This window comes from Hypanus sabinus, chromosome 20 (assembly GCF_030144855.1).
Source record: "Hypanus sabinus isolate sHypSab1 chromosome 20, sHypSab1.hap1, whole genome shotgun sequence".
NCBI lineage: Eukaryota > Metazoa > Chordata > Chondrichthyes > Myliobatiformes > Dasyatidae > Hypanus > Hypanus sabinus.
In genome coordinates, this window is record NC_082725.1 from 12,651,847 (window position 1) to 12,667,764 (window position 15,918).

General features: G+C 43.4%; 1 protein-coding gene across 2 annotated transcripts; it reads left to right on the plus strand.

Moving 5' to 3' along the window:
• Nucleotides 1–550: 550 nt before the first annotated feature.
• tfpt (TCF3 (E2A) fusion partner) lies at nucleotides 551–15,369 on the plus strand. Of its 2 annotated transcripts, none has more exons than XM_059945107.1 (5): nucleotides 551–8,488; nucleotides 9,239–9,309; nucleotides 10,139–10,208; nucleotides 13,738–13,971; nucleotides 14,452–15,369. In XM_059945107.1, exons 1-5 carry the CDS (start codon nucleotides 8,264–8,266, stop codon nucleotides 14,587–14,589), a joined length of 738 nt encoding a protein of 245 aa, XP_059801090.1. In that variant the 5' UTR covers nucleotides 551–8,263; the 3' UTR covers nucleotides 14,590–15,369. The 2 variants fall into 2 exon arrangements, with proteins under 2 accessions (XP_059801090.1, XP_059801092.1); XM_059945109.1 differs by having other exon boundaries at nucleotides 558–8,488; nucleotides 14,455–15,369.
• The last annotated feature ends 549 nt before the right edge of the window (nucleotides 15,370–15,918 follow it).

Sequence of the window (15,918 nt, forward strand, 5' to 3'; positions counted from 1 at the left end):
CATGCACAGCAATCACTAGTTTACAGAGAACAGTCCCAAAAATTCCAGTGAGCACCATTTCTAAGGGGAAAAATGCATGGTTAATGAGAGGTATGAGTGGAATAGCCAGACTAGTTCGATATGACAGTAACTCTATTAACCACATGTTGAAGTGGATGGGCTTCAGCAGCAGAAGCCTGCACTGGGTTCCACTCCTGTACCTAATAAAGTGGCCAATGAGTATATATCTGAGAACAGTCAAAATCGTTTCTTTGGCAATGTGGTGTGATTTGCTAGGATGATGTATACATATTGGTGCCATTTTGGTAATAGTCAGTAATTGGCTGTAAAATTGCAATAAATCAAACTGCAGAATTGGGACACAAAAATCATAGCCCAGGAAATATTTAAAAATCTACCAATCTTACAAATACACTAGATTGATTGTCCATACCGAAGAAATCCTGAAGACTGGAAAATTGTAAATGTCACTCCACTGCATAAGAAGGGAGGGAGGCAGATGAAAGGAAATGACCAAATTTCAAAGTACATTTATTACAGAAGTATATACATGCCACCATATACAATCTTGAGATCCATTTTCTTGCAGGCATACTCATTAAATCCATAGAATAATAACCATAATGGAATCAATGAAAGACTGCACCAACTTGGGAGTCCAACCAGTGTGCAAAAGACAACTGCAAACATAAAAAAATAATAATAAATATTGAGAAGGTGAAATTAAGAGTCCTTGAAAGCGAGTCCATGAGTGTGGGAACATTTCAGTGATAGCGAAGTTATCCTTTTTGAACAAGAGCCTGATGTTTAAGAGGTAATAACCATTCCTGAATCTGGTGGTGTGAATCATGAGGCTCCTGTACCTTCTTCCTGATGGCAGCAGTGAGAAGAGAGCATGTCCTGAGTGGTGGGTGGGGGGTCCCTGATGATGGGATGCTTCTTTCCCACGATAGTGTTTCATGTAGATGTGCTCAGTGGTGGGGGGGCGCTTTATCGGTGACGGACTGGGCTGTATCCACTACTTTTTGGATAGCTAAGGTTATAAGAACAGCAGCACTGTGGGTGCAGAGTGACTGAGAGAAACCAGGAAAGTGTTGAGCACTTTTGAGAGTGGATGGAAGTGCTGTATGGTACTGCCCCCACCCCCATAGTGGCTGGATTTAGTAGTAGTACGATCACTCAAGTCAGGTATGATATTCTCCTAGGCAGTTGTCTATCGGTGGAAGCCAATCCGGGATCCACATATTCTGGTGCACTGTAGGTAAGAGTAAGTGGTAGCTGTGGTTAGTGGTTGGGTCTTTTGGTTTCTCAGTCTCTCCTTTTCCAGCTGCCGCTTGCTTTCTGTGGTACAGCAGAGGTCGCTCGCATGTAGCAGATCTTCTCCAGGTGTATTTAAGGGTCCAATGTCTTCCCAGTCTTTAAATGTAATGTTGAATTTCTTGAGGCGGGTTTTGATGTTGCTTCTTGAACATGTTCTTTGCCTGCCAGGGGCTCACTGACCTTCCTTCAACTGGAGATGTGAGTCAGGCATCCGAGTGGCATGACCTATCCATTGGAGTTGGCGTTGCTTTATCGTGGTAAAGATGCTGTCCATGGCAGCCTCCTCCAGTAGCTGGCAGTGAGTGCATCAGTGCTTCCAGATGATCCTCAGAATCTTTCGTACGGCACTTTGGAGTTCTCAGGTGTCTACTGTAGCTGGTCCATGATTCAGTTCCATACAGTAACATAGGAAGGACTGCTACATAAACCAAGTGTTTGGACCTGTAGGTTGCAGTCTTCAAAGACACTTTTCCTTAATCTTGCATAATCTGCTCAGTAACTGCTTGATATCTGAGTTTGTCTGCTTTCGAGGAGAGAATGCTGCCAAGGCAGGGAAAGTGGTCGACATTTTCAACGATGGTATCATCAGCTTTATAAAGGGTTGGATAAATGGCTGATATAGGACCTCTGTCTTTTTATATTTAAAATGGAACCCAGGGCAAAGGCATTCACAGGTCTTCTTGTTATTAGAGTTGTTACTTTAACAACTTTGCACTTAAAGTGCATAGCTGCTATACATGAAGCAAAGACAATCTAACCGCACCGGTCCAATGAAATAATGGCCACGCAACATACAGTTGTCCTTGAAGATTTGTTTTATTTCTCTCTCTCTTTCTTCAGTAGACACCATGAAAACTACAAGAAAATAAAGGTCATAAAAGGTTTGAAACATACATCTCGGTCTTTTAAAGGTAGTGTCCACCGATAAACAGGCCCAAACGTGTTAACACGTAAGCTGAAATCAAGTAAATCACTAAAAAGATATCACACTGTCCATATAAAGGCACATCAACAACAATATAAAACTATTACTGTGTGCACCTCTTGGACCACACACAGAATAAGGTTATTTTAGGGCCATATGTCTTTCTCTGCTTCCATGATGGTTCTGACCCATAATACCACAGTCATGTGACCCATTAAACTCTACATTAAAATAAAACCTTACATAAAATATTTTAAGATGATAAAATAATCATGAATTTATGACAAAAACATAAACTATGAAACATATCTGAGACAGTTACAGACAATCTTAGAAATATAAAACACACTGAGAACAGTAACACGAGGAAATCTGCACATGCTGGAAATTCAAACCACACAAAATGCTGGTGAAACACAGCAGACCAGGCAGCATCTATATTAGTCCTGATGAAGGGTCTCAGCCCAAAACGAGAACAGTAACACATTCAGAATGACAATGATGAAGTTGGCAGATTTTGTAATTTGGTAAAGTGGTGTAAGCTGATGCCAAGATCAAAGTCAGTTTAAACCAAATGGCACAAGTTTAAAGGGATGTCAGCAAAGAAGAACCGGTACCTGTGAGCACTCATGGCATCGACAGTGGCAGATATGGTGAGACGGCCACGGAAGGGCAATGGGGATCCTCTAGTGTAGAAGTAGAAACAGAGAGGAGAAGAACAAGCAGGGTATGCGGAAACAAAAGCACATTTTGGCTGGACTTGCTCGCTCGTTTTTGCCATTTGAGTCACTTCTTCCTTTTTTCTTTGTGTGTTGGGTGTATGACATTTTCTGGGTTCCATGGCCTTATGCGGGAAGGCAAATTTCAGATAGGGTTATATTTTGCATGCATATTTTGATAATAAATGTGCTTTGAATCTTTGAAAGTTGAAACAAAAAGTAGATAATGATGGAATGACAAAAGGGCATTAACTTGAGATGCTAACTCTAAGTATGGTTCTGTGTGTGTCTCTCTCTCTCTCTCTCTCTCTCTCTTTGGATACTACCTGACCTGCTGAATATACTGATATTTTCTTACGTTTTGCTGAAACAAAGGTTACATCCCGTGTCCAATTCAAAAACTTGCACCATAGGAATGATGACAGATTCTTGGAGGGAGTGAGAATAGATTAATCCAAATTGTACCAGAGATTCAGGACATCAGGTAAGTGAAGTAAATAGACCATGATTCATATTCAAGCAGAAAAAGTGAAGGGAAGATTAAATAACTGTTTTCAAATTCAGTGGCTTAGATACACTCAGTGGCCACTTCAGTAGTTACTTCCTACACCTAATAAAGTGGTCAGTGAGGGTATGTTTATGGCCTTCTCCATTTCATGGTTTGATGTGCTGTGCATTCGGAGATGCTTTTCTGCTCACCACTGTTGTAACGTGTGGTTATCTGAGTTATTATCACCCTCCCGTCAACTTGAACCAGTCTGGCCTCTCTCATTAACAAGGCATTTTTGTCCACAGAACTGCAACTCATTGGATTTTTGTTGTTGTTGTATTTTGCACCATTCTCTGTTAGCTCTAGAGACCGTTGTGTATGAAAATCCCAGAAAATCAGCATTTTCTGAGATACTCAAACTACCTGTCTGGCACCAACAACCATTATGTGGTCAAAGTAACTTAGATCACACTTCTTGACCATTCTGATGTTTAGACTGAACAACAAATAAACCTCTTGACCATGTCCGCATGCTGTTATGCATTGATTTGCTGCCACATTGGTGGCTAATAAGATATTTGCATTAATGATTAGGTGTAGAGGTGTACCTAATAAAGTGGCCGCTGAGTGTATATGCACTGTGACTGAGATCCTTACTGAACTGTGACTCTCGTTTAGGTCATTTGATTTCCCCACAGTTTGTCTGTTGTATTTGATATTCCTAACTGAGCTGGATACTGTTTTTATCCACCCATCTTTGGAATGTAGGGGAGAAAGCACAGCTCCTGGGAGTAACGCGTGCAGTCACAGCGCGCATATGAAAATTCCACCCAGACAGCAACAGAGATCATGACTGAACTTGAAGCGCTGGAGCTGTGATTCAGCAGATCTAATGGAGGCATCATTCTGCCTTCATTGTTGCTTCCAGCTGGAATCAACTGACCAACAGGGGCGTGGATTAATAATAACCTTCAATAGTCAGAACAATAAACCTTGAGGTATATTTATCAAATTTACAGGGCAATATGATGAGGCATGGTAATTATTGGACAATGGGAGGCTGTAGTTTTGAAGCAGGTCACTGTCGTATATTTTTTCAAGATTTTAGAAAGATGAGGGGGAATCTCATTGAAACTTGACAAATATTGAAAGGCCAAGACAGCAGGAACATGAACAGGATGCATCCAGTAGTGATAGAATCTAGGACCAGAGGGCACAACCTTAGAGTAACAGGATGCCCCTTTAGAACAGAGATGAAGTATTTATTCAGCTAGTGATTGGCGAATCTGTGGTTGTGGAGGCTAAGTCACTGGGTATATTTACAGCAGAGGGTGATAGGTTCTTGATTAGTAAGGGTGGCAAAGGTTATCAGGAGAAGGCAGAGGATGGGGTTCAAAAGGAAAATAAATCAGCCATGATTTAACAGCATAGCAAACTCGATGGGCTCAATGGTCCAAACCATCCCCAATATCTTATGGTCTTCTATTTCTCCAGAGATTCATTCAATTCAAGTTGCCTTTGCTTGTTATATAATTGCATTTTTACCTGGGCAAACTTGCAATATCCTCTGTCATGCAAGGCTTTGCCAATTTTTGCTCTTCTCCTTTACCAGATAGTACTGGCCCTGAACTCTCTTAGAAAAAAATCCCTCATCTGTTAGATGTTTTACCGATGAGTATCTGCTTCTTTTATACTTTTCCCAGTTTTTCACTTATGCTATTCAAATTAGATACCTCACAACTTAGGGCCCTATCCCTAATCAGAATCAGGCTTTTTTACCCCAGCATGTGTCATGAAATTTGTTAACTTAGCAGCAGCAGTTCAACGCAAAATATAATAGAGAAGAAAAATGATGATAATAAATCAATACATTACATCAATTATAGTATATGTATATTGAAGAGATTAAAAATCATGCAAACACAGTAATAATATATAATTTAAAAAACTGAGGTAGTGTTCATGGGTTCAATGCCCATTTAGGAATCGGATGGCAGAGGGAAAGAAGCTGATCCTGAATCGCTGAGTGTGTGCCTTCAGGCTTCTGTACCTCCTACCTGAAGGTGTCAGTGAGAAAAGTGCATGCCCTGGGTGCTGGAGGTTCTTAATAATGGACACTGCCTTTCTAAGACACTGTTTCTTGAAGATGTCCTGGGTACGTTGTAGGCTAGTAGCCAAGGTGGAGCCAACTAAATTTATGATCCTCTGTACCTTCTTTCAGTCCTGTGCAGTAGCTCCCCCTCCCATACCAGACATTGATTCAACCCGTCAGAATGCTCTTCATGCTGCATCTATAGAAGTGTTCAAGTGTTTTTTTTTGACATACCAAATCTCTTTAAACTAATGAAGTATAGCCACTGTCTTGCCTTCTTTACAACTACATCAATACGTTGGGACCAGGTTAGATCCTCAGAGATCTTGACACCCAGGAACTTGAAGCTGTTCACTCTCTCCACTTCTGATCCTGCTGTGAGGATTGGTGTGTATTCCTTCATCTTACCCTTCCTGAAGTCCACAATCAGCTCTTTCGTCTTACAGACATTAAGTGCAAGCTTGTTGCTGTGACACCATTACACTAGTTGGCATATCTCACTCCTGTACACCCTCTCGTCACCACCTGGGACTCTACCAACAATGGTTGTATCATCAGCAAATTTAGAGGTAGTATTTGAGCTGTGCTTAGCCACACAGTCAAGGGTATAGAGAGAGTAGAGCAGTGGGCTAAGCACACACCTCTGAGGTGCACCAGTGTTGATCGTCAGCAAGGAGGAGACATTAACACTAACATGGTCTTCCAGTGAGGAAGTTTAGGATCCAATTGCATAGGGAGGTACAGAGGTCCAGGTTCTGTAACTTATCAAACAGGATTGTGCAAATGATAGTGTTAAATGCTGAGTTATAGTCGATGAATAGCATCCTGACATAGGTATTCGTATTGTCCAGGTGGTCTAAGGCCGTGTGAAGAGCCATTGCGATTGTGTCTGCCGTCACAATAACTGGCATTAAAGTTATATAGAATTTTGATCAACTTTTTCCATCCAATGGCTGCCAAGTTTCATTTCCCTTGATATGTCATCTCTAATAGGACTATTAAATAGGTGAACAACAACACGCACAAATTGCTGGTGGAACACAGCAGGCCAGGCAGCATCTGAAGCGCTGTCGACGTTTCGGGCCGAGACCCTTCATCAGGACATAGGTGAGTGAGTTTATCATTGTCCCATGCATGGAGGTACAATGAAAGACTATTTTACACACCACCCATACAGACAATTTCATTACAACAGTGCATTGACACAGAAAACAGAATGTAGAATAAAGCATGTCATTTACAGAGGACAATACGGTGCGAGGACTTAACGAGTAAAGCCGTAAGTGGAAACATTTACTGTAATAAATTCCAGTCAATACAAAAGCTAAAATCCACCACATTGAGATGCAACAGGACAACCATTGATGTAGAAGGGAGCCTCATAACCGATGTTGGGGAGGGGAAATATAGTCAGAAGCCAACGGATTGGAATAAATTAAACAATGTTAAGGAAAATATAGACGCTGAAGGTCAACCAACAGTCGAAAGGACGTTCAGAGATCCAACCAATGGGAGGCCGAGGTTGGAGTGACAACTAATGGAAGGGCTGCAGTTGGAAGAACAACCAATAGAAGAGCAACGTTGGGAAGGAAACCAATAGTAGCGGAGTTTGTATGAAAAGCAACCAATAGGTGGCGGGATTTGAGGAGGCCCATCTCTGGGGTGAAGAGGGAATCCTGCCCATGATCACATCGCATCGAACCGCTCAGCGCCGCCAATTCACAGGGACAGCCGGCCTTGCGCGCCATGGGCTCGTCAGACAAGCCGCACCTTTTGGATGGAGCAAAATAAAGTCCAACGTGCTTCGTTATGTTGAGAAGAGGGCACGGAGGATTTTTGTAACCGTAGTGTAAAGCTAACAAGAACTTCTCACGGGAAAAACAGCTCAGTCTTTCAGCGACGTAGCCCTCTGATCCGAATAAAATCCTAGCAGCATTTTCCGGCATTGTCGTGAGAGTCGTAAAACACCTCCGCCTGATTGGTGAATTTGAATTTTGATGTCTCTTTCATGTCCGCCACAACTTCTTGGTTTATGGCCGCAATTCCAGCAAACTGATTGGTTGTCTGCTCATCAATCGCATCGTAAAGCCGCCGGGCTCAGTGATTGGTGTTCGTCCTGTCAATCATTCACAGGCCATCTCCAACTCTCTTTTTCTGTAATTGGCTGAATGCAAGTTTTGCCCGAGAATGATTGGGTTAAGTCATTGTCACTCACCCGAATGATATCCCACCCATCTTTCGGCCGCAGTTTGACGCAAGGGAAACTGGGTGAAGCTTTTTGGGAGTTGACCTCTGACCTGTTTGCGGCCGAAATGGCTCATAGAGATGTTTAAAACTGCTTTTCACCCCTTTCCATCACGTCTGTTCTTTCTTGTCGACAGGCTTTGTTTACAGGAAGTAATCTGAGACCGGACTGATCTCCTGTAAGGAATACCAGTTTGATACTGAACATTTGGGCCACTCAGAGGAAGGCAAAGTTCTGCCAGGTGTACAGGTTTGATCCAACAACCTGCAGGAAATACAGCATCCCTTCCCACCCCATTTCCCCTGATCAGATCCAGGAACTCTTGACAGAAATCTGAAGGGGTTATTCACTTTTTAGAAGGAAGCCTAGAATCAGAATCGGGTTCATCATCACTGACTTATACGTTGTGAAATTTGTTGTTTTGTGGTATCAAAAGCATAAAACCTGTGCACACATTGTCCTGGCACTCAAGATGTCTGCAGTCGGCTTCGACGACTTCTCAGGCCCCTGCTCCGAGCTGGCCCTGCCACCGCTCTTTGGTGGCAACATCCTGGAGAGTGAGCTGGAGCAAGAGGTGGAGTTCGCGGATGCAGGGCTGAACGGCGACACCGCGGAGGAAGAAGGGGCAGCGAGGCAGCGCGAGCTGTACCGGAAGAAGTACCACGCGCTGCAGCGAAGATGCAAGGAGATTGAGACGGTAAGTCTGTCAGAAGAAACACTTCAACATTTTCTTGCTCTTGAGTGCAAATCCAGCCTCAGAGTGAAGCATGAATGACACAATATTTGAGGAGCTTCGCACTGTGAGGGAGATGTGTGAATACTGAAAACACCCAGTAGATCAGGCAGCTTCTGAAGTGGGAGAACTAAGAGTCAGTGACTTTCTTATAACTAGGAAGTAGTCTAAACAAATCCATTTACAATAGGTCAGAGGTAAAATAGATGGAGAGTTCTCTGGATATTAAGGATATTGAGTAAATGGGATAGGGGACGAAAATTGATCAATGTTACAAATCAGCCTTGGTCTGAATTGATGGGGGAAGCAGGACTCTGTTACAACACCTGCATTAAAAATGAAATATTAGCTTTATTTGTAAAACACAAACATTGAAACAAACGGTAAAATGTGTCATTTTGTATCAATGGCCAACTCAGTCAGAAGATATGCCTGGGTCAGTCCACAAGCTTCTGCCGCCTACAACTTACTAACCCTAACCCGTACATCTTTGGTCTGTGGGAGGAAACACACATGATCGTGGAGAGAACATACAAATACCTTGCAGACTGTGGTGGGAATTGAACCCTTTTTGCTGGCCATTGGTACTGTAATAACATTATGTTAACTGTTGCATCACTGTGACACCAAACCATCTTAACCCCAATTTAAATTGACTGTCAGCTTTGTAAAAAATCACAAAGATTTAATTGCCATTCATGATTTCTATTCCAGGTAAATGAAAAACTCTTGAACAGACTGAAAAATGTGAGGAAGATAACACAGCGGTTAAAGAAGGAACGAAGGTACCATACGTAACACTATTCTTGCAACCCAATTACTGCTCACTGAGTGGCTTAAAGAAAGCGGGGAGATCAACTGGCGTTCCTACTCCTAGTTATGACCCAGTGACCTACAGATTAGAATGAGGTGGGGAAATTACCATGATCCTGCTCCAGATCACTGCAGGATGTCACCTGAATTAGAAACAGAATCAGGTTTACTATCACTGACATACCTGTACGTCATGAAATTTGTCATTTTGTGGCAATAATGCAAGACAGACAAGAAGAAATTATCATTATCGCTGTGTTGTAGGACGTGGATGATCATGGTCTGCGACCATGATTATTCTTGGCAAATTTTCCTACGGAAGTGGTTTGCCATTGCCTTCTTCTGGGCAGTGTCTTTATAAGACATTTGACCCCGTCTTACATCAGAGATTTTCTGCCTGGCATCAGTGGTCACATACGACCATCCACCACCTGGTCACAGAGCTTCACATTATCCTGTTTATGAGGGTAAGCAGGTGCTACACCTTGCCCAAGGATGACCTGCAGGCTAGTGGAGGGAAGAAGCGGCTTACACCTCCTTTAGCGAAGACGTATTTCCACCCGAACACACGTAAGAATTAATGTAAGTTACAATAGAAGAATAATGTCAAAAGACTGAGGGTGGTGTTATGAAATCTTAACAGCAGAGGAGAAGAACCTGTTTCTAAATCATTGAGAGGAAAAATCAGCTAGGATTCGAGCCATTGTCCTCCCTCATTCATCACTGCACCATAACCCCGAGTTAGAGAGAGGGGGAGGTGATCTGTTTTTTTTTACTGATGCTTTTCTCTGTGCTCGCCAGGTTCCTGATGAAGTGTCTGGACTCTCATGGCGATTCCTATCGAACAGCTCAGCTGACCATACTGCTCGAGGTAATAGATGCTTGCTTGAGCTCAGCACCAAGCACTATCACTCACCTCTCCCTTCACAACCCTCACCCCTTCCCTGTCTTTGTAAATTTCTTGATTGCCCCCCCCCCCCCACCACCCCATTATCTCTGCAACATTCTGAAATTCTTGGGAAGTCTAGGCTACTCCCATTTTGGCCTTTATCCCAAGGTTGAAGTGTCTAATACCAAAGGGCATGAAGGTGAGAGGGGGTAGGTTCAAGGGGGATGTGGAGGGTAAGTTTTTCGCTCTGAGAGGGGTGGATGCCTGGAGTGTGCTTTCTGGAATGGTGGTAGAGGCTGTTCAGAAACGTTCGTATAGGCACTTGGATGTGAGGAAGATGGAGGGATATGGACATGGTGTAGGTAGGAATGGTTAGTGTTTGTGTGTTTTCGATTTGCTTTTCAGCTGGTTTGGTACAACATCACAGGCCGAATGGTCTGTGCTGTACTGTTCTACGTCCTCTGCCTGGATCACCCCAGGGATTCTCAGCCTCCCCACTCTACCCCTTTTCCATTCTTCATTAACTTTATCTATTTTCCCCTTCAGCTGGTTTCCTTCACTGATCTGGAAGTTGTTCTGTGGAGATCAATTTTTCCCAGCTGATCAAAAGAACAATGTTGGGAAGAAGCAGTCCCAATCCCAGTCCACGTGTTGCCCCAAAAATTGCTGGAAAAAGGGGAGAGAAGAGATAGGCTTGTTGTGGTAATTAATTCCAGGAAATGTTCACCTTTATGGTAGTGTATGGAATTTGTTGCTCTCCTAATTACTCTGCACCATCCTTCTTTTCATCAGCACTTCCCTGGATTTTGCCAGAGAAGGCAGAGGTGAGATGCAGAAGGTTTCCCTACAGTGAAACCAGGGAGGGAGTTCCAGGATTCAGTCCCAGTCACAGTGAAAGAACAGTTGGTGTATTTCCGGTTCAGGGTAATCTGTTCCTCTGCATCGGTGCCCGCTGCAGTAGAGGTGGCAGATTCAGGAGATGGTGTCGGAGTAAACCAGGCAAAGAACCACAGTGCTTTTTGTAGATGGTCTACCCAGCAGCCACGGAGCACTGGTGGTGCCGGAAGGGAATGCTCAGTCTGCTGGGTTGCCTCAGCCTGGATGGTTGTTACACTCCCGGTGTGTCAATGGAGCTGCGCTCAGAATCAGGTTTATTATCACCAACCGTGAGCACATATTAAATGAAATAGGTTTTGTAAAAAGAGAGTCGGTAGTGTCCATAGGTCGGTTCATAGTTAGTATAGAAATCTGATGGCGGAGGGGAAGAAGCTGTTCCTGAATCGTTGACTGGATAGTAAGCCATTGCACTGTCAGTTTATGGATGGCGGAGAGGTGATTATAGTAATGTGATACAGACTGAATCTGAGGCAAGATGAGAGTATTCCATTACATTCCTGGTTTGTGCTTTATTGATGTGGTAAACATAATGTATGTTGAATGCACGTACTATCGACACCCTGATGAGTGGGGAGTATTCCATCACGGGGGATGTTGGATGGGTGTTCTAAGTAATGTGACAGATATTGAGTACATGGACTAACAATCAGGTAACTGGAGGGTAATCCATCGTATACCTGATTTGTGTGTTGTAGACGGTGGGAAGTTAATGTGGATAAATGTGATAGATGTTATGTGTGTGACTTTCCCTCGTTCCATCCCCTTCTCTGGGTCGGGGAGAGCATTCCGTCACACCTGTAGATGGCTGGAAGGCCTTGGGACATCAGGACATGAAACATTCGCTCCAGGGTACTGTTGAATTAGAGTGTTCATTTATTCGTTGTATGCCATGTCATGTGATGTGGGCGATCATGGTCTTTCCATGGCCATGATAGTTCCTTGTAAATTTTTCTACAGAAGTGGTTTGCGATTGCCTCCTTCTGGACAGTGTCTTTACAAGTCGGGTGACCCCAACATTATCAATACTCCTCCGAGATTGTCTGCCTGGTGTCAGTGGTCGTATAACCAGGACCTGTGATATGTACCAGCTGCTCGTACAACCATCCACCACCTGCTCCCAGAGCTTCACGTTATTCTGTTTGGGGTTGCTAAGCAGATGCTACTCCTAGCCCAAGGGTGATCTGTAGGCTAGCAGAAGGAAGGAGTATCTTGTACCTTCTTTGGTAGAGATGTATCTCCACCCCACCACCTACTGGTTCAGGGTGTAGAATTGTTCTGTTTCAAGTCAAGTCACTTTTTATCGTCATTTCAACCATAACTGCTAGTACAGTACAGAGTAAAAACGAGACAATGTTTTTCAGGACCATGGTGCTACATGAAATAGTAATAAAACTACACTGAACTATGTAAAAAAACTACACTGGACTACAGACCTACCCAGGACTGCATAAAGTGCACAAAACAGTGCAGGCATTACAATAAATAATAAGACAATATGCACAGTACAGGGTATTCAGTTGGTGTCAGTCCAGGCTCTGGGTATTGAGGAGTCTGATAGCCTGGGGGAAGAAACTGTTACATAGTCTGGTCGTGAGAGCCCGAATGCTTCGGAGCCTTTTCCCAGATGGCAAGAGGGAGAAGAGTTTGTATGAGGGGTGCATGGGGTCCTTCATAATGCTGTTTGCATTGCGGAAGCAGTGTGTAGTGTAAATGTCAGTAATGGCGGGAAGGGAGACCCCGATAATCTTCTCAGCTGACCTCACTATCCGCTGCAGGGTCTTGCGATCCAAGATGGTGCAATTTCCAAACCAAACAGTGATGCAGCTGCTCAGGATGCTCTCAATACAACCCCTGTAGAATGTGTCGAGGTTCTTGTAGTTTAACTTTCTTATGCTTCTATTTTTGTATACAATACTGTACAAATGTTTTTGGGTACGTATATATAGCCAGGGTGCCTAATACATTCGTTTGCTCAGCACTGTATATTCTGCCTTTCCAGTTGCCAAATAACACTGAATACTACTGAGCTAATACACAAAGTTGAGTACTCTTTTTTTTGTTTCTCAGCTACCTTCCTATTTTAACCGATATTGGATAATTTAACCAAAATTGGTAATATTGGATCATTTTATCTCAATAAGTAAATGAACAAGTATAATGTTTTTGTGTTATTTATTTAATTGGGTTCTCTTTATCTAGTTATAGGACTTAAGTGAAGATCTGATCACATTTTAGGTCATATTAATGCAGAAATAGAGAAAATTCTGCAGGGTTCACAAACTTTATAGCACCACTGTTAATTGTTATCTCTGGAATGTTGTAATCTTTTTAGTTGGAGCTAGTTTTATTTTGCATAAAATGACCGCAACTTCTTTATTCTTGTAGTACTTAAAAACACGACAGTAGCCAACAGGTTTCATGCTTTATTCTTGACTTCCAGACCTGTGGATTGCAAAAGCGCAAGGAGCCAGCAATACCCAACCTCTGACCTGATTCTGTAGCCTTGTGTATTTATGTGGCTGGTCCATTTGGGTTTCTGGACACCGGTGATCCCTGGTAGCAATTTAGCGAGGACTGGTGTATGGGGCTTCAATGTCTCTGTGTATATGTGCAGGAGGAGAGCAGCCGAGGAGGTGAGGAAATGCTGTTGGACAACCCCCCAAGTGGCCAGCTCCCAGAGGGAGAGGAAACCCCAGCAGCCAAGCACAGCTCGCAAGGATCAGACAGTCCCACGCCCAGTGAGGGGGGCACTCACAAGAGGAAGAGAGTAAAGGAAGAAAGAGAGGGCCCAACCAACAAGAGGCATTTGAATTCCTTCTATAAATTCAGCCGTGACCTCCCCAAACAGGTAGGTAGGATTCCACTGGGAGTGTGGACATTGCAACCAAATGGGAAGGAATTGCACAGATTGGGACTGTGGGCAATGAGAGCGGATAGAAAGAGGTCATATTCATTGGGATTGTGGTCAGTGGCAGTGAATGTGAGAGGGTCAGGTCCATTGGAACTATGGACTTTTGGAGTGAATGGGTAGGGATTGAGATCATTAAGATTGTGAACGGTGGTGGTAAATGAAGAGATTGGGTATAGTGGGAGTGATTGAGGAGTGGTGTCCACTGGGATTTTAGATAGTGGAAGTCATTAGTAACAGTTTTGTTCCTTGCAATTTCAGACAGTGGGAGTCAATGGGAAGGCGTTGGTTCCATTGGGAATAAGAACAGTGAAAATGAATGAAAAGAATTTTGGACCATTTGGATTATGGACAGTGGGAGTGAATGTCCATTGCGACTAACCATTACTTGTTTATCCTGCTCCCCATATCTTGTCCCAGCAGGATTCCAGCGATGAAGAACTGTCACCCAGAGAAGGGGGTGAGGCCCTCTCCCGTCCCTGGAACACCGAGAGCCCCGAAGGGAAGGTTATGTATAGAGAATACTCCAGCCCTGCTGTGTACCCTGAATTTGACTGAAGCCCTCAATCCTGGACTAGGAGGCATCAGAAGAAGAGGGCTGGTGACTGAATGGGGACTGGCACTTGGAGGCAGGCCAGTTCAAAGGACCTGAACCACCCCCAGCTTCCAATATTTTAGGGCCCACCCCCTCAGATACCTGGCCACATGTTTTGTGACACTGTCAGCAGTGACAGCAGTGTTCTATGTTAATGAGATCATCATTCCAGTAGTACTCGTCTGAGAAAATACCATGCCAAGGGAGGAGGCGGCAGGATGGGCAGCAAAGTTGGGATTAGGAGTGCAAAGAATTAGGAGAACAGGCTAGATCTAGGACTGAATCTAAATCTATCTCTCATGTTCTTTCTGTATCTGTCTCACTTTCCCTTCCTCCTCAGCCACTTTTTACCAGTCTTTGTCACTCTTTACTCTTGTCAGATGGACAATGTCTTTCACACCTGTCTTTCCTGCTTCCCTTCTCCTCTTATGTCTCTCCCATCTTTCTTTCTCTCCATAGACAGAGTATACAGCTCCCTTTATACCAGGGGTTCCCGAGCTGGGGTCTCCAGACCCTTTGCTTAATGATCTTGGTCCATGAGATAAGAAAGGTTGGGTAGAACCTCTGCTCTGTACTGCCGTGTAAGAATCTCTCCAGGTACATGTTAGATGTTCCCTTTACTTCCAACACCTTGAGGGATGTCTGTTCTGTTTTTAAACATCAAACAAGAGAAAATCTGAGCAACACACACAAAATGCTGGAGGAACTCAGCAGGCCAGACAGCATCTATGGTAAAAAGCACATTCGACGTTTTGGGTCGAAACCCTGTGGCAGGACTGGAGAAAAAAAAAGCTGACATCTACTCCTCGGCTTTTTTTCTCCAGTCCTGCCATAGGGTTTCGACCTGAAACATCAACTCTGCTTTTTATCCATAGATGTTGCCTGGCCTGCTGAGTTCCTCCAGCATTTTATGCGTGTTGCACTGTTTTAAAACATGTTCTCTCTGCACTGTTAGAGAAAATGGTTCTGACCAGTGCAGTACTTTCTTGTTATTTTCCAGTAATTCCTACTTTTCCATCGATCTTTGAAGTAACAATAAGTCAACATTTCAATAACTGTGAATGTGATTGATTGTGGAGGTGAAACCTCATAAATCCAACTTGATTAGACAGAAATATGAACAGTACCCAAGAAAAGTAATGTATGAAATATGTTATTGAATCTCTTTTTGTTGTGTTCTTGCTGTAATTTAATAAAGCAGTTCATTTTTGACATCTTTCAAGTTATTTCTATGGAGGAGATCCAGGGTGCAGGTGTATTGGGTTCAGAGAGCTCACTAGTTTCCTCTATGT

Coding starts and splice junctions, on each gene's coding strand:
- tfpt (XM_059945107.1), top strand. CDS start 8,264: ATGTCTGCAGTCGGCTTCGACGACTTCTCAGGCCCCTGCTCCGAGCTG. Junction 8,489..9,238: donor GATGCAAGGAGATTGAGACG/GTAAGTCTGTCA, acceptor TTTCTATTCCAG/GTAAATGAAAAACTCTTGAA. Junction 13,972..14,451: donor GCCGTGACCTCCCCAAACAG/GTAGGTAGGATT, acceptor ATCTTGTCCCAG/CAGGATTCCAGCGATGAAGA.